General features: G+C 39.0%; 1 protein-coding gene across 6 annotated transcripts; it reads right to left on the bottom strand.

Annotated features, from left to right (window-relative positions):
* Positions 1 to 3116: 3116 nt before the first annotated feature.
* On the bottom strand, positions 3117 to 18830 carry LOC122057143 (cysteine-tryptophan domain-containing zinc finger protein 7-like). 6 transcript variants are annotated; one of them, XM_042619154.1, is made up of 15 exons: positions 18116 to 18830; positions 17063 to 17135; positions 16821 to 16954; positions 16280 to 16681; positions 14846 to 16185; positions 13415 to 13866; positions 11243 to 13320; positions 11001 to 11143; positions 9030 to 9190; positions 7713 to 7873; positions 6093 to 6942; positions 5811 to 5990; positions 5592 to 5708; positions 4327 to 4576; positions 3117 to 3753 (listed from the first exon to the last, which is right to left on the bottom strand). In XM_042619154.1, the coding sequence occupies exons 1-11, from the start codon at positions 18272 to 18274 to the stop codon at positions 6757 to 6759; spliced, it is 5289 nt and encodes a 1762-aa protein (XP_042475088.1). In that variant the 5' UTR covers positions 18275 to 18830; the 3' UTR covers positions 3117 to 3753; positions 4327 to 4576; positions 5592 to 5708; positions 5811 to 5990; positions 6093 to 6756. The 6 variants fall into 6 exon arrangements, with proteins under 6 accessions (XP_042475088.1, XP_042475089.1, XP_042475091.1 ...); XM_042619155.1 differs by lacking the exon at positions 4327 to 4576; XM_042619157.1 differs by lacking the exon at positions 3117 to 3753 and having other exon boundaries at positions 4177 to 4576; positions 17063 to 17157.
* Between the last annotated feature and the right edge of the window lie 228 nt (positions 18831 to 19058).

Here is a 19058-nt window from a genome sequence, read left to right as displayed (position 1 = left end):
GAGGCAATTTCGTCAATTAAAATTCAAAACAAACACTTCTCTAACGGTGTCAACTTTGTGGGTTTAAATGTAATTTTTTGATTTTCAGGAGGGATTATGTAATTACAGCAACCGACAAGGGAGGTTGATGTAAATCACCCTAAAATTTATATTTGTGTTTTGGAATTATGATGCTTCTCTTTTCCCTTATTTTTTTTTTTTTTTTTAATTCTTTAAACATTATTTTTTTTGCTTCCACTTTTCTTCAATTGGTGCCTTCCTCTTTTATTTTCATTGCATGAGTGCACATAATTATGGTTCTAAGAAGACAGATGATATATGTAAATGTGTTCTGGAATTGACATACAACCAACATTGATATTTATGTTTATGAGGTCAAATAGAAATTGAAATGGGGTGTGGCAAAGCGGTAAGGTGTCAGGTTTTGTTCCGACTACTCAGAAGTTCGAATCCTCCCATCCCGAAACAAACCAATTCGATCAAAATAAGGATTCTTTTCTTTTAACAATCTTTTCTTTAAGAATGAGTGTAATGTTGGATACAATGTGATCCATCTTTATGATTGCTAAAGTATCAATTCATAAATTTTAAATCTATAAAGCTTTCCTTTGAATCTAGAAAAAGATTCTCTCCATAGCCTTGGAGATATCTTTTTAGTGTCTCTGAAACTAGTAATTTGGGTAGAACGAAAACTAATCACTTGTGGTTTTTGCTTGTATTTTTTTATTAAATTCATGTTAATGAAGTAGAAGCAACTTGGAAGCTAATGCAACTTTCTTTGTGCTGATGAGGTTCAATTAATTGATCTCTCCTTTTGTCAGTTCATCGAAGAAAGAGGAATATAGGGTCAAAGGTTTATTTTGTGAGTAAATTTGCTCATGTTTGTTGCTTTCTTTTAAAGATTCCTTAGCTTGTGCGCCATATTAAGAAACTCATTTATCCATTATAAGGATCATATTATGTGAATATCTTTACACTTTTGTAACCATTAAGTGTAGTATATCCATGGAAAACAATACAAATCCAATATTTATATAATCCTTTCTAAAATGTGTAAACATTAGGCCTTTTGGGTTCCTACAGTATATATCAAACTATTAAAGGGTTGATATTTAGTCTGCTACATACTCTCCAATTTCAAGTAGCATTTCTTTCGTTCCTTGAATTCTTCAATCCTTGAGAAGTATTTGCGTTACAACACTCTCTCTCTCTCTCTCTCTCTCTCTCTCTCTCTCTCTCTCTCTCTCTCTCTCTCTCTCTCTCTCTCTCTCTCTCTCTCTGCCACATGTGCATTTGCATGTGCACCTATGCTAGAATTGATGGGTGGTTGATGTGCCATTTAGAGTTGTCTCCCATGTTAGTAGTAACTAAATCACTTCGAGAGAGGGAGAAGCTTTTTTAAAAACCAATTAAATGTTCTAAAAAGGTTTCTTCCTAAATTTTCTACATTAAGTTTTCACTTTCTACATTTTTCTCTCTCCCCCTCTGCCCTAGAATAGCACTTAACCATTGATTGTCTAAGAAAATCCGTATTTGTCTATCATTAATTGAAATTTAAAAATTAATATTCAATAATCATCTTAAATTGCTAATTGTTTCAATGGATATAATATATTATTAAAATACATTTAATTTAATGCAGACATTTTATTCTCTCTCACACGGCCACACGTGCATTTTCACAAGTATATCCATTGAAACAAGTTGGATATATATATATATATATATATATATATTAATATATGTCAAGAAAAAGAATCCAAATCCAAACTGTGCAGGTTGTGAAAAGACCGTGTTGCACCTCTTTGACATGTGCTAAATATATGCTCCAATGTGTCTTCCTATTGGCCCACTGATTTGATGTTTCCTATGTTAGATCGGCAGGGTTCTCTCGCCCTCTATATATATATATATATATATACCTCAGGCAGGGGCACAATTGTCATTGCACCATCTCTATGTCTATGGCATAAGGGCCTCTTGCGTATAGAAAACTTTGTCCCATATATATCTAGGGAGAGGGTTGGGCATGCCACCAGCTTTGGTAAAGTGGCATGCATCAATCACAGAGCTGAACACAAGAGAGCAAGTGTGTCTTTTTCAAGGATCTGGCTGCTCTCCTACCGATCAAAACAGAACCGCTGCACTGAGAGCCATTGGATCACCATTTGAACACATGTCAATTGTCCATGTAACTATGGACAAGACATGGGGAATCAGTACTCCAAAAAAAAATCTCAATATTGGGAGAAGAGAGAGAATAACACATGTTGAACACCCTAACAACATGCCAGAAAAATAGGTTTAATCCCACATCATTGAGATAGAATGCGGTTCAAAAATTTTCACTGCCCTTTTGTTTAATCTTTCCTACAATCAAATGGAGGGTGTTTTTAGATGCCAGATGTCACAATTGATGACAATGACAAAATCTGTCATCACAGCCGATTGAGGACACTGTTACCTAACCACGACTAAAAAAAACAGAAACACGTTTACACTTTATTGGAGAGGGAGGGGTCACAAGACTCACAACCCTTTTCAGCAAAGCTCTTCATTGACAATACCGCTGAAGCTCCCCAGGTTTTTGATGAAATGGCTTACCGAAACATCATTTCTTTGACTTCAATGAACAATACCGCTGAAGCTTCCCCCACGTTTTTTATGAAAATAAATCACCAAAACATCATTACTTATACTTATGATAGCCTCATATGCTCAGAATGCACAAATTAAGCAATGATGCTCTTTAGCTTTTCTTAGATTTCATCTAGTCTATGTCCAACCCACCTAAGCATTTCATCCTGACAAGTGTAATCAATGCTTGTGCAAGCTTTGGTTGGTTAATGATGAAGAAAGTTGACATACACAGCCTATCATTTATTGTTGCCACAAGGTTACTGATGTGGGACTTGTAGTGTTGAGAATAATCTCACATCTCCTGAGACCTTGAATGATCTCATATAACAAAATCGTCATGATCTAATAGCTTAAGTTTTTGTGTTCAACACTTCAACATGGTACAAAAATAAACCAAACTTCAAAACATAGGCACTTGGTCCCATCTGGGTTAAGGTCAAGGACATTTCCTAGAACACACTAATTTCTTTGGGCAATAGAATCATACGGAGGCAACCAAGATGCTTTGCCAGTGCTTGCCCCCTTACACCAATAAAAACAACTAATGTAATACAGCATTATTTGATAGCCTCCATCCACTAACAAAAGCTCTTCCCATAGACAGTAAAGCACTGATAATTGTGTCCAGCTACTTACTGATTTTAGAGGGACGGGGAATTATAGGTCTTGGGTTTGCTCTAATATAATTGTTGCTTCTTTCTCATTTACAATCTCAGAGACAAAACAGTAGAAGTGACTTGTTCCCCTCTTGGGTTCTCCTTTTTTTAATGAAAACCTCTGGTTCTCCTTTACTTAGGCCTGAAAGCATCCAACGAACAACAATCCACAAAAAATGCAACATTGATTTGAAGTTCACAGAGCCAACAGGACTTAAAATGGCAGCATTACTTTATTTTCCATACACTGATGAGAGCACCCATGTTGGTGGCACTGTGGGTCCTCAGATGTAGTAGTGGTAGCTGTACTCCCCATATGCTACCGCAGTTTTCATCCACTGATTTGGGCAAAGGGGCTGAGCTGGTTCCTGTAGCTTGGGACACAGAATGATGACAATATGAAAGTGGTCCTTCTTGGGCATCATCTTTTGTATTCCCACTTCTGAGAATGCAAGACCTGCAAGTAGTTGACAGTTTCAATGCCTCGTAAGTATATTCATGGATAAGCCACTGCCTTCTGTAGTGCCTCCATTTTTAATCCATAGTGCAGACCCAGACCTTAAGGTCAGTCGGATCATGAATTTAATACAGTGCAGACCCAGACCTAAAGGTCAGCCAGTTCATGATGAGAGAGAGAGGAATGGGGTTTTTGCCTCTCCCAGATTCACCTGACAATGACCTGAGAGTAGCCGGGTCCTGGTGAGCATCATTAAGAATCTTGAAGAACAAAAAGATGGAAATTGTTGAAATGATATACAAGGGATGAGAAGTATCTTGTACAACAGGCCAAAACCTAGGGCTTCAAACAAATGGTGTTTCTATTCTATAATCCATTCTGGAAAAATATTTCAGTCATAACAGCACAGCATAAGAGACTTGATGAAGAAATGATTTCAAATTAGAATTGCCTAAACAGTGCAGTATAATCCAGTTAACAGTAAGTGCAAGAGCTGGACTTACATTAACATAAGTGTTCATACACAAACAAATGGGTAATAAATTTAATTATTAAAGAATCAATGCTATTTACCATGATACATTGCCCAGATGAGGTATTTCTTCTTTTTGGAGGGGGTTAGGGTTTCAAAACTTCACGAGACATATTTTGAGAAGGGGAGAAAAGAGGGCCCATGACCCCCCGCCCGGGGGGGGGGGGGGTGGTTGGTTGGGAAGGTGGTGTGTTCAATTACAAGTCAATACAAAGAAAAAACTTTGAAGAGGCCCATCATTCATGATCTTTTGCTGCTGCCACCATCGCCACCACAACCCTTTTTACCTACCTGAAGCCAAAGATCAATGGTCAGTTGCTTCAGACTTATACCTCTATATGGTGGATCCACATGCAAATTATATGCATATAAAATCCCAGAAGTCCCAAAGGAAAGTGATCAACCCACCTACCACTGCATACAGGAGTTGAATTATTTGACCCACCAATGAATTTTATTGCAATTTGAAAGTCAACATAAAAAACAACACATAGCTTTGTGGAATATATTACTACTACTACTACAACAACAAAAAGGAAGAAGAAGAAGAAGAGATCGAAGCCAAAAAGAGAACCCCTAGGGAAGCTAGCCAATGGGAAGATCGCCCAGTTGCAAGGAAATAGCCTATTAACACCCCCGCTCTCTTCCCCAAGCAAGCTAATCGCTACAGAATAGCGCCCATTGGCAGTAGAGATTTCCAGTCCCTTGATCACCGCACACCATTGGCAATGGAGATTTCCAGTCCATTGATTATTGCCACAACTAGCTCTTTGTTTATATGAACCAACTAAGCAGAAATCTTCCCAAAATCCATAGCACATGTACCTGGGAATTATAGACATTTCTCTTATACAAACCCCCATATTTTCAACATTCTAAAGGGAATTTAAGAATAATATTCTAATGAGGAAGGCTTGAAACAAGCTACTACAAGGTCATTATCAATGGTTGCTCCTCTCTCTCTCTCTTTGGGGGGGGGGTGTTCTTACTATGCTTGAGCAGCATTCAAAATTTTGGGCTACCAAGCACAAATCATGCTCAACTTTCAGAAATTTTTGAACTCCCAAGAAAGCTCAACTCATTCAGATGCATTCTCATCATAAGGCAACCATGAAACAAAAATATTTTCGTAACAATCATTATCAGCATTTTGTAATAATATCACACAAGAAGTATAAGCCATTATTTCCCAACTCAACATCTTCAACTCCCAGATTATGCAATACTAAGTTATAGAGCTACATAAAAGCTTCACATTACAAATATTCAGCCAATATAGAACAAGGCCAGTGAAATGGAGCTTTACCTGTCAGAGATCATTACATCTGCAAGCTGGTGGTGTAGATGAACCCCAACAAATATTAATTGCCCCACTCATGGATCTAATTTAGTTTTATTCACATATGAATAGGCAGGCATCCTCCTACATTCAAAACCAGGAATCAACATCTAAGTGGTTGAAAATCCCAGTAAAGAAAAAACAGTAAGAGGTCCAACTACGCTTAACAACATTAGAACACTGAACCTTTTCATCAAGGAGAATAAACCAGGCACTCCACAGGAAAATCTCCAACTTCTTAAATTCTGAGTACCACAATTTCTTGCATCTTATATAAATCTATTTGTATCTATTTTCTTCCTACTTGTCTCCTTTATCAGCGACGGGTAAAAAACCATTCCAACTGCAACAACAGGTAGCCTCAGCCTACACAAATAAGAACATATATTAAAAATTAAAATCAGAGGAAAGGAAGAAAGAAAGAGAGTTCCATTGGAGATAGATTGTGTCATGCTAAAAATTATATACCTGAGGCTGCCATCTCCATTTCCCTCGGATTCACGGAAAATTTGAACCGGGATTCAACAAAGTGAACTAAACTAAGCTTGAAATTTTATCAACTTGGCAACCTCCATCAACATTTTGTACTTACATTTTTTGAATTACAAAAAAAAAACAAAAAAGGAAAAGGAAAAGAAAAGAAAAGAAGAAGAAACAAAATTGAAGTCTTTTGCAGAAATGCCAGAAAGATGGCGTAAATCAGAGCTACGTTAGTATTCAGCCTCCTCAAGCCAACTCGAAGGCATTCAATGTTCCATTTTTCTCCCAGATCCGACTCCCCTATAGAGCCACATCACTGCACTTCCCATAACTTATAAAGCTTGTAGCAGACGCCTTGACTTGTGGCAAGAGGCACTTCCTTCAACCCAACCTTCATATATTTGGATAATGTGCTAACCCTTCTCCGTGTCAAAAACATGCCGAAGGCTCACCAAGAAAATGATGTTCTCTCATTTTGTACACATTGTACAGAGGTGTTGAGCTGGCAATAGCATGCTCTTTCTTAGAAGAATGTGCAGCCGAGAGATCCAGCTCGGATTCTTTTTCCTTCCTCCCGTAAGGCCTGCTTACCATGGAATTGAACCAAAGAAAACATACTCACAGGGTTGAAAATTACTATGACCATTGAAATTCAACGGCTAATTACTTCCATTGCAAGCCGTGCAAGACGCAGTAGTCCATCCACATCATGGAAGCTGAAATCAAGGACCCGCCTTACAGCCTCCCTATGCCCAGACTCTTCCAGGCTAGCATTGGCAGCTGCAAAAGCATTATGGGATTTCCTTGAGGCTTCCATCGCACTAGTTACGTCCCGTGTCTGCAAACAATCGGATTAAGATACTCAGAATCTTTTGAAAAATAAGTGTGGAGACGATGTTTATAAATAAACAAATAGATAATAGTAGGGTACACAGGAAAGTCATCAAACTGAGAAAAACAGAAGCATTGGTCATAGAGGAGGGAGCAAGAACGAGCCACCACCACCACCCACCATTAAAAAAAAATGGTGAAGGGGATAATAAAGGCCAAGTTAAGGCCTCTACACTGTCTTGATACCAGACTTTAGTTCAAATTGTAAGGATGGTGAAGCATGAACCACAGTCCCTCTCAGGGTTGTATCTGAGTGTAGCTGTCTTGCCAAGGTGGCAACCATCTCCGAGATCTGGTTTGCGAGCTTTGGTGATGCTTAACCAACACATACACTCTTAACAGCATCAATTATCAAACCACGAAAACCGTTACGTGATCCAAAACTGCTAATTTTGTCAAGAACATTTGGTCAGATAGTCAGAACAGTGAGATTGAACTTTCTAGGCTGAAGCAGAGACGATCAAATCCATCCATGTTCAGTGTTATGAAAAATCATAATCAATGTTTGCAGAGAGATTCAAATTCACGACAAGAGCCCAATTACAGCAAACAATTAACATATACAATATAATTCACATGTGATGAGGATAGACAACTAAAATCATAAGACTTTTCAGGCTATTATGCATATATATTCATAGCAAAGTGCTTAATGGTGATTCTACAAGAGCATGCACAAATTCAGCATAAAATTTATAAGAGATTGAGTAGACTTACAAAGCCAAGCAGCCGCTCAAAGGTGGGACGGTTTCTAGCAATAATGACATGGCTTCCAGCAACCTGAGAACTATTGTTATCTTTGGTTACAACAACCTTATCCACAGCTGCCTGATTGTTCAAGTTATCAACATCTGAGGCAGACGAGGATGGAGACTCTCCTGATGACGAAAGAATCAGGATGCAACAATAGTGTCAAAAATCAAACTGAAGCTTTTAAAAAAATTTTGCATCAGATTCAGGCTTATTTTTGTCAGCAGAGGTACACACATGATTGTCTACTATTTAATTCACTTAATGAAAACTTTTGTAAGACAAAAAAATTAACAAATTGGAGAAAGGGAAACCACCATCTTTTTCATAATGAAAAATCACCAACTTAACATTTCTTGAGGTTCAATGAGCATTACATTTCAACAAATTATACATAATTTATACTCGATTCGCAAAGCTTTATCTTTAGTCAGCAATTCCTAAGGCCTATTTATCAGTGTCAAAATGCTATTTGTAAATCTCCTAGTATCTTTACTTTGAACTTATAGTCAATTAATCACCCCTAATAAATACCATTGAAAAGAAGGTATCATAAGCAATTCACTTTCAGAAAGAAGAGCAGGAAAATTAGCACTTCTTTCCAATTGCTAATTGCATTAATTAGTGAAACATTTCGTATGAGAAAAGCAATTAACCAAATTGGATAGGGTTGTAATGGAGGGGAACACCACACATAAGCATATCTTGAGGTCCATTGGCAATAAAATTATAAATAATTTATCATCAACTCACGACATATTTATCAGAGTTGAAATTCTATCCATGAATCTCCTAGGTTCTTTTCACTCAACTCACAACAATCAACAAACTAGTGGTCTTTAGTGAATCCTCAGTGGAAAAGAAGGTACCCTGTCACAGTCTCTCTCCAAAACTAACATAAAACCAGTGGACTTTTTAAGACCAATCAAACTGTTTGAGCAGTGATCTCCAAGCTGGAAAGGTGATTTTATTAGGATTTTGGATATCTAAAGTCCAAAAAGAAAGCAAGATTCTTTTAAGGGTGAGTTTCTCTACACAGATTCTTTTGTCTAGTGGGCAAATTGCAATTGTTTCAATATTTTATCGTCACTTTACAACTGCAGAGTCAGTATGTCTTCAAATTAGCAAAAAACTGTATATTCAGGAGACAAATTAGAAACAGATTTTCATGCGCAGAGCAACGAGTAAAAATAATCACCATATAATGGCATAAATATAGCCCCATAGATAAAAAAATAGCCCAAAATATCTTCAACTTCCAGACTAAGGACCTATTCAATTTACCTGGAGGAACCACTTTCAATGCATTTTGCAGCTCGATCTGATCTTTAGAAGCAGTAAAATGTTTGGAATAAATAACTTTCATGTGTGCCACCTCCATGCATTTGTAAGCCATAGCAGCAGCAGCCATTTCTTTCAATCTCTCATATTCATGAGCACAAAACCTACGATATCAGTAAGAGCATAAGGTCACTCCATACAACTTAATTCATATACTACCCAAACTCATGTAACAAAGATACAAGTCATCATAGAAACTGGCTCCAAATAAATCCATTGAACTTTAATTGAGCAACCAAACATTGTTTGGGGCAGGGGGGGAGTATATTTTAAAGTTCAGACTCCTAGCAAGTCATGCAGTCAAGTAGCTTCCTAGATACTAAATTTTAAGTTACTGGTGAAATCAGGTTGTAATTGAGAATCAGAAATTCAGTAGTTATGAATCCCAAACTACTAGTGCGACCACGTTGTAATTGAGAATCAGAAATTCAGTCGTTATGAAATCTCAAACTCATGTAACCTATATAGGGGCAAGGTGGAGGCAGCCAAGGGGTCCAGGTGATTGAGATTGCTTTTAGTGAATTGACGTGAATTCATCCAATTTCTTCTCTTCTTCTATCTTTACCTTCTGGTTTTGTCACTTGTTCGTCGCACCCATTCCCCTACCCATGACCAGCCTCTTTACTCTTCCTCCTTTATCCTTTTACTCTTACCTTTTTTCCCCCTTCAATTAAATCACCTCCAACCCTTATACAAAATATCCCTAACTCAACCCTAAACAGTCCCATCAAAACACTCGAGCAACCAGGCAAATGATTTTCCTCTATATTTTCTATCATTATTAGTTGCATAATAGATAAATTACAGCCCCTTTAACCCACCATTAAGCTTCATAAACCCTTCTCTTTCAAAAACCGTGAACTATTTTCCTACATCTGGTGTTAATCCACCAAAACTCCAATCCTAGTTTCAGAACAAGCCCTCATTTTTGCCTTCTTTCACCCTTTTTGACCCAAAAAGCTACTATTCTATCTTCGACAAAACCTCAGCAGATTGCAATCGAGGGCTATTTGGAGCATAAAATTTCTGTTCTTAGAGGAAAATTGTGTCCTAAATCAACTGAGTGGAAGATGAATATCGCAAAAAATAGTTTTATGAATGTCAATACCTCAGCACAAGCACATAGTAAATCAAGAAAAACATAGAGGCAACACAAAAAAGTCTGTTGGAAAAGTGGAAGAGATGTGGTACTACTAATAGGGGCCACTGCTTAGAGCAATGGTAAAAGGATCGTGCTGCCAGGGAAAATGCCCGGATTTGAGTCTTGAGGGCAGCCACAAAATGCAAAAGTCGGGACAACTCCAAACTCACCCCTCCCACGACCCCGCATAGGTGGGATCAGCAATGGGTAGTGGCCCTTTGATGTGTTATTGCTCATAAGAAGAATATGTATGAGCCCACAGAAGCAAGAAATTCAACCTAACAATCCCCACTCAAAGACTCCTGCAACAACTCAGAAGATAAAAAAGTTCAGAAGCCCTGCTGCAATTTCACCAAGACGATTTTCATTTCCAAGTAGAGCTTTCAAGGTATCTTGTTTCTCATTTTCACAACCGAATTCCCTCAAAAGGTACTACTCAATTTGTAGGCAAATCAAGAAACAGCAGCAGAAGCTCATCAAAATAGTGTTGTGCATTGATCAATAAGCCTTACCAGAAAACTGTAACCCCTCACATCCTCTTTTTCTTTCCATTTTTTTTTTTTTCTCAGCAATAACAAGTGTATAGAATATAGTACAATAAGGTTTAAGTTGAAACAAATGCAGTAAGATCATATCAAAACAGGGAGTTGATACTTGATAAAGTTAACTTTGTTCCAATACAATTCAAAAGTGGAGAAAAAGAACATATGATATGTGCCACATGACTCACATGAAATAAAAGGGTTTCCATGCAGTGTCAACAATTTGCTTACCCGCATAGTCTGGCAGTCTCACTATAAACACTCGTGGATCTGGTAATCTCATTAGTAAAAGGTTCGAAAAGTGAGGCAGCATGAAGAAACTTTAAAACCGCCTCGAAGTATAGCCTAGTCCTTTCAAGATCTAACCCAGGATCCTATAAAAGACAAGTGAATCATAAAAAGAGTCAGGTATGACATTGTGAAGTTTCAGAAAAACAAATGGTTAAATATCTAGATGGGCTAACTATAGACACCTTAAGACGATCAGCAGTATGTTTCAGATCTTTGGCTTCCTTCAATGCAATATTGGCAGCAGCCTGACCAGAAGAATCCCTTCTAGCTGGACTTGGGGCATTGAGGCTATTGAGATCCCTGACCCCAAGACCATTAGGTGTGGGATGTCTCAAATTACTATGACAAGCTCCATTGTGATTATCAAGCTTCCCAGTGTGACTTGAAACCTTCAATGCATCACCAACCCCACCACCAGAAGCATCAACAGGTAAAACATCAGATGCACTTCCTGGCATTGGTCGAGGACATCGAGACTGTGTATCCTGTTTATCTCCAGAATGAGGGAAGAATTGTGACTTCCCTCTCCTCAACGCTACATCCATCTTATCAATTCTATCCGGAAGAAACCGACTAGAGGACTTCTCACCATCACGGTCCAGCAGCAAATTTTGCTGTGAGGTGGATTTCCCATCTTTGCTGCAAATGACTTTCACCTCTGAGTCCTCATGTCCCCCAAATTTTGATGGGTTTTCCCTTTTATTGCTCTCGTGTGACCATTTCCCGGTAGAATCTTTCTTACCCAAGTAAGTCTTCTCATCCTTGTCAGACTTAAAAGCACATTTATCCTGAGAGCTGTATTTCCCATCCCTTGTTTCTTGATGGTAAGGAGAACGATCATAAGATTCAATCTCAGCCTCATACCTCAAGCCTTTTGTTGCATGCATGTCTTCTTGCCCACTGAATGAATCAGAAAGCTTGACCTTACCTTTATCAAAATTAGATTTGGAACTTCTGTGTTTCTCTTTAGACCGTGATGAGGATCCCTTCCCAGACTTCCGAGGAAGATAGCCATTAACATGGTAATGGCCGTTGTTCACCCTCTCCTCAATGGGGCCATGGTCCTTACCCCGCAGTTCATTCTGATATCGGTTATACGTATCCGTGGTATCAGCATCACCATTCACCATATGGGTATGTTTAAATTCAGAAGGTTCAATCTGTCTGTTCCCTTTTCCAACAGAGGTGTGATCAGAATCCTTGCCCTGATAATCCAGCACAGGAGACTCCAGGGATCCATGATGTGACATATGAAAAGGATTATCCTTCCTTACTATACCAGACCGAACACTGCCACCATCACCTTCTCCATCTGAGAATCTTCTTGGGCTACCAATGACAGAGACACCATAGTTCATTGCATCATCTTTTCCTAACATATCTCTTCTTGCCGATGTAAGCTTGTCTGGATTGGACAACCTCAAAGGAGAAGATGAAACAGATTCTACAGGTGAACCTTTCACTTCCTGGAAGTTGTTTTTAGTTTTACGAGATCCAGAAACCTTTGAAGAGCTTGAAGTGGCAGCCATGGAAGGCTGTCCATATCCCAGATCCTTTTTTAATGAATCTGAAACATCCAAGGTCCGTTGAGACACATTTTTCCCTACCCTATATTGCCCTAGTTGCTGGTCCTTCTCCATACAAAATGCAGCTTCTGCTTCCATTCCATCAATTGGTCGATCTCTACTTCCGGACAAGACAATTTTCGTCACCTTACCCTTTTTGTTTGATCTACCATCCCCCTTACTGGTATTGTACTCCTTTGGCTCAGATTTAGAAGCCCTGGCCTTCTTTTCCTTTCCGCGTTCACTGTCATTGGTCTCCACCTTAACAGATCCCTTGCTGTCATGAAGGTGATGCTCACTTCTTGGATCTAGATAAATTTGACTCTCCTGCCACTCCTTCACCTTCCTCTTCTTAGCAGCAACATTCATTTTATTGGATTTCCTCAAATTCAGGGCAGAACCACCATCAAGAGGAACCTGAACTTGATCTTTTGGTTTCTTTACAGAAGCTGGAAAACTGCCTCTTCCATCACGCTTTGGATTCTTCAAAGGGAAGTGCCCATTACATCTATTTGATTCCTTTCCAGGTGCCTTAGTTGGCAAACCACCACCACTTGTGCAGGGGTGGGCAACCCCCAGGTCAGAATTCCAATCATCATCAGTATAATACATACCTTCTGTCTTCATTTTCTTAGAATATTTATGTTCATTTTGATCAGCTTCCCTCTTGCTTTTTTTTGAGGGCTTGGCAACACCTGTTAACATATATGACAGAAACGATTAGATATTTCCAAGTAAAGGATTGTGAAAGCCATAAAGATGCAATTTGTAGTTGTTGTAAAACAATACCTCCATCTAAATAGTGTTCAGACAGTTTGTGTTTCTCCTTCTGCTTATGCATGAGTTTATCCACAGACAAGTCACCTGACTTACTTAATTGTTGTAAGACAGGCTTGTTCACAGGATTGGAATCCAAAGGAACCTGGTTCACATCATTTAAGCTTCTACTCTTCACAGACGCCTGCTGATTCTTCTTTGTAGAACTTGAAAAGTGAATGGAGCCCACATGGTTAGCTGCACTTGATGCTTCCTTTGAACCCGGTTTCTTCTTTGCACTACCAGGCAAAGCCTGCAACCTGACATCAAGGTGGCTATCATCAAGACGCCGGACCTCATCCAAGGCTACTCCATCAGGCAGACTATGTATGTTATTTTGACCCTCAGTGATGGGGACTTGGTACGCTGCATACAGAGCTCTTGTTGTCTCCTCTTCACTAAAATCACACCGGTTCATTCCAGGCCTGGCAACCAGTTTCAATAACCAATAATCAGATGAAAAGAAAAACTGAGAGCATAATCAATGAGGGACAACACAGTGAGTTCCTCTAGAACAGTACATCTACGTGATGAGTAGTCCAAATTCCCTTTCAACCAAACCCATGAGGGAAAAAACATACCATTCACCCATCATTGCCAATTCCCACAAAACAACTCAAATACCACTCAACATAAACGCGGGCAGGGCAGATAAAAGTGCATTTAGTAAGTAGACTTATGATGATTCAATAATATGGCCCACAAATTTCTCTTTCTCCAACATGAGGATGGTTAACCACAGCATCTGATTATCCTCATGAAGCCAAGCATGACACAGAAAGAAGTATCCAAGCAACTTGTTGTAAATACACCTTTATTTTCTAAAGCTTTGGTAGTTAATGTGACTTCTGCCAGATACTGCAAGGCACTTTTCTAACTTGAAACAGACCCCCCCCCCCAAAAAAAAAGGAACAACCAAATATAAAGAGCATCCAATCTCCTCCAACACTAATCATTCATAGAAATAAAAATAAAAAGGCGGAAAATCATCTTCAATGTGGTAATGTTAAAATATTAAATGGATCAAACAAACTTTAACAGCCTCATGATGTAATCAGCAACAAGCAGAAGTACAGAACAGCACCAGTACCAAAATCGATAATATATGTTGCTCCATACGTGAGTAGCCTTAACTTCTAACTGTACTTTCAAAATTTTCACCAATTTCATGAAATATTTATGCAGAAGCACTTTCATGTGTAAAGTTTAATGGGTGATGAAATATAAGGTTCTGCTTGCTTATTGTTATGATGAAAAAAGGAATTTCACATATGTTTTTTTTCCCCATTGGTCTATAAAGATTTAAATCAAACCACCAAATTTCTTTGATTGGGCATTCTAGTCATAATTTCAAACAACTATCATAAACTAAAGAATCCAAAAATACTGCTGAAAGGAACTTACAGCCAATCAAGCATGCTGCACAGCCACTTCTCTGGAAGAACCGTGGGCTCCACACCAAAAGGTAGTAGCCGCCATGTTTGACACTTATCACAAGCAACCCAATTTTCCTTTATAACAACAGAAGGGGGATGAGCTGCATCAGAACCAGGCCCATTTTCCATTAAAGAAGCAGCTGTCAGGGTTGCCCTTGATGTCTCTGATCTCAATTGATTATCAATCTTTTTACCATTTGATCTGTTTTTTGGATTGTCTGCCAATGTGTGGATTTCTTTATCAAAAAACTCAGGCTTTGTTGAGTCACTCCGCCGGTCTTTAAAAGGCATTTCCAGTGAGTCTACTCTATCCTCAGCTTGCACCACTATTGAATCACCAGTTAAATCCCTATGGTTGTCCATGGTCTTCCCCAAGTCTTTGCGTGATTTTACATCATCCGATTTGCTTTTAGATGGGTAATCATCAGGTTGACATTTTTTCTTCTTGTCTTTTGATGCTGACGACGAAACAACCTTCAAGCTTTCCTTTGGGAACTCTGCAGCAGGGGTTCCATTACTTTGGCTTCCCTTTGATTTCTTTTTGCCACTAGACGACAGCTGCTCCTTCCCATGGGGCCTCTTCACTCCATCCTGTTCAGAGGACGTAGATTTCAACCCAAACTTCTGTTTTGGAGCACCTGCGGGTCCACTATCAAGATCTTTCCCCACCTTGGCAGCATCTGATTCAGTCCCACAGGTGTCAGAGCTCTTGTTTCCTTTGCTCCTTTCTTTCCTTGTGTCCAATATCTTATCTGCTGAACTCATCTTCATACTCTGTTTATCAACCATGTCCACGTCTTGGCTGGGCACAGACTCCAAGGCTTCCTCCTTCACTGAGTACGAAAATAATATTTTGTCCTTCCCCGGACACTTACTGATTTCCCTAGAAGTATCAGGAGCCCTAACAGCACCTTTTGTTGTATCTCCTGTGCCAAATTTTGAGCCGGATAAAAAAGGAAATTTCATGGAATTAGGAACAAGCTCCCCGCCTGCAGAGGTCTCAATGTCTACTTCCTTCTTCAAAAGAGCAGCTATGTCATTCCCAGAATCTTTACCACTCCCATTCTTCACTTCTAAAGACCTCCCACTTTTCTCCACTGACTTCGATTTCTTCTCGCCCAATGCTTTGCTAGCCACCATTGCGGAAGACAACTCATCCACTGGCATACCAGAACCTTCCTGGCTACCATTGTGGGCAGGCCCATATCTACCGTCTCTCGGAAGCTTTTCTTCTTTGGATAAGTGGAGCAGATTATCAGGCAGAGGTGATAGCAACAGGCCACCGGGGATGGGAAAAGATGTTGTAATCTGCTCACCACATCAACAATACCAAGCCACATGGATCACTTGGTCCACCCAAACAGAAATAGAAAACAAGGAAATGAGGAGGAAAAAAGTTTACCTGAAGTATACTAGTCGGAGATTCATCCAGGAAGTTTCGAGATTCAGGAGACAGCCCTCCACTTTCAGCAGGGCTGTCGTCAAATGATGAAGAAGGAGACATGTCAAGGCCGAGACCACTGTATATCTCGGCATTCTTCCTAGCTGAACTGCTATCAGGACCTACTTTGATTCGAACCTTCAGTGTTTTCTGGTCATTTGGATTAACCGATTTATTTAAACGTTCAGTTTTTGGACTGAACTCCACAGAGGCACGAGCAGGATATGAACATACATCTTTTTTAACTAAATTTTCCACAGATGGGACCCTCGAAACAGCTGGCGGTGCAGCACTGCTAGAAGCAGGTCCAGGCCTGACAGAGAAGGGTGCACTTGATGGAACTGAAGAGTTCTGACGTGCACCCTGAATAGTATCATTACCGGAAGTCCTCAAATAGAGAAGAAAATCCCTACCCAGTGTAAGAGTAGGCCATGGATTTTTCTATTTAAGAAATGCAACAACAAATAAAAAGAGAATTTTGTCCAAATTTAACAATACATACCTCCAGTGGCAAATGGTTTGGCGATCTTGGTGTATTGTGGTTTTGCACTATTGGTGGAGTAATTGGATGAGACCAAACAGAAGGAGATCGCTGATAGGTAGGTAAAAACGAACCATACCCACCAAATTTTGCCCCTGTAAAAATGCATAAATTCCAATACCATCACTATGGGGGTCAAAGAAAACATTTATTAATGCAATTAGGCAAACTCCAAAATTATAGTCCTGTCATCGATCACTTACCCAAATTTTCCGCAGAAACCCCACCTTCAAAATCTTTTTGAAAATGGCCCAAGACATCTTGAAGCTTTTCATCCTTAAGAAACAGAAACCAAAATCTTACAGATGTTGGAATATTGACAGCATTAAAGCACGAATGAGTAAATGGAGAGTGATGATAACAACTAGAACCAGGAAACAGAAATCATGTATTCAGAAAGATGAAAGGTTTTGAAAAATAAATTAATGGAGTGTTATGTATGCAGAAGTAATCAACATAGCAATTTTATTTTGTGATACTGTTGTGTACTGTCAAAAAACTACATTGATCGATGCACTACTTCATGATTATTCAAAGTTCACAAAAAGAGAGATCGAGTTGAAGTCCATCATATCAGAAAGGCTTTCAAAAGAGCACAATATGGGAAAATGCATGCCATATGTGACCACATAATAAAAATACCTATTTGCTGAACCTCCATTAAAAAAAGGGCTATTGCATTCTATCCAATGACTTAAAAACTCTCCCCTGCAGCTCCAATTATCACAAATAAAACTGTAGAACAGAACAAACAGGTGCGTACGGCAAACCTTAGAGCATAACCAGTTGATCTAGTAATTTTAAATGTTTGAGTAAACCAATTAAATCTTTTTTCTCCCCTAATACCAAAATAGGTAAAAGAAATGTGTATGTTGAATCACATTGAAATCACACAACCACTTGCCCTCATAATCTCTGGAGCCATAACAGAGTCTAACTAAGAGCTCCCACTTTTAATTTGCGAAGCAATTTGGCTTCTAATAACCCTAATTCCGAACCTTCAAAAACAAATCTTGAGCATCCAGAACACATGTGTCAAGCAATGAGTTTTTAGCCTCTCACAATTAAAAATTTAAAACCATCAATCAGACCAACCCAGTACCGCCAAGCTTCTAATGCACAATCTAAGACATACCAAACAAAACAAACAGAAATATTAAGCAAAGGTATATACTTGATCACGAAATTTCCATCAAAGAAGGGGCCCAAAAAATTTTCAAACTTGTTGGGCAGTAAAAACAGAAGGAAACCCTTACGATGTAAGAGAGAGCGACATCAGGGTCGATCCTTGCATCGTCCTCCTGATAAAAGCAAGCTTCGCCTTCTTCAAGCTCAGTCTCCTCCATCTCTTCTCCAACACCAAACCCTAACCCTAACCCTTTCCTCCCATCATCCCTATTCCCTAGGGAGAGCATCAAAAACCCTCAAATTCCCCTTCAAAAAAACCCACTTTCCTTAAAATCCTACATCACTCGAAACCGAAAAATCAGCCGAACCCAACTCTAACATCAAAACCCACCAAGCAAATCACCCCGTAACAATAATGATCGAACAAAATCATAGACCCTCATCGAAACAAACCTCTAAAAAACAAAGTCTTTTTTTTTTTTCCTTTTTTTTTCCTCTTTTTTTTTTTTCTCCCTAAAACAACACAAAGGAGTACCACGAACGATGTCAACACTTGCAAAATAGATTCGGAATCCCCTCTTGACTTGAGATCGTCTTGAAACGCTCTCTGACGAACTCCAAATCGATTCGCTGTACAAAAAACTTCTGGTTTTGGATGTTAGTTAACAATACAAACGAGGAAAGAGCTGTGTTTTTCTTTTTCCCTTTTTTTTTTTTTTTTTTTTTAATTATGTATTTTTCCTGCTTATTTCCTCTCTTTTCCTTCTTCCGTCTTCTCCCAACCCTCCTTGTGAAATCATAATTTAGCTTCGGAAAGAGAAAGACCTCATCTACCCAGAAGACAAAATAGGGAGGGCGTTAGGGGAAAAATATTTTTTCTTTTTTTTCTATTTTATCATTATAATCTCCTACTCTCCCTAATCTCCCACGGTTTTGACCGCGTGTCGGAAAAGCAAGTTCTCTCTGTCAATGTTCTAAGAATCGGTATCAAATCGGTATATCGGCTGTTATGATGGTGTAGTTTCACATATGGTTATAAAACTCATATTGGATTGGATTGGTTAGTATCAA

This window comes from Macadamia integrifolia, chromosome 12, assembly GCF_013358625.1.
Source record: "Macadamia integrifolia cultivar HAES 741 chromosome 12, SCU_Mint_v3, whole genome shotgun sequence".
In the NCBI taxonomy this organism is placed as follows: domain Eukaryota; kingdom Viridiplantae; phylum Streptophyta; class Magnoliopsida; order Proteales; family Proteaceae; genus Macadamia; species Macadamia integrifolia.
This window is presented reverse-complemented; position numbering and strand designations above follow the sequence as displayed.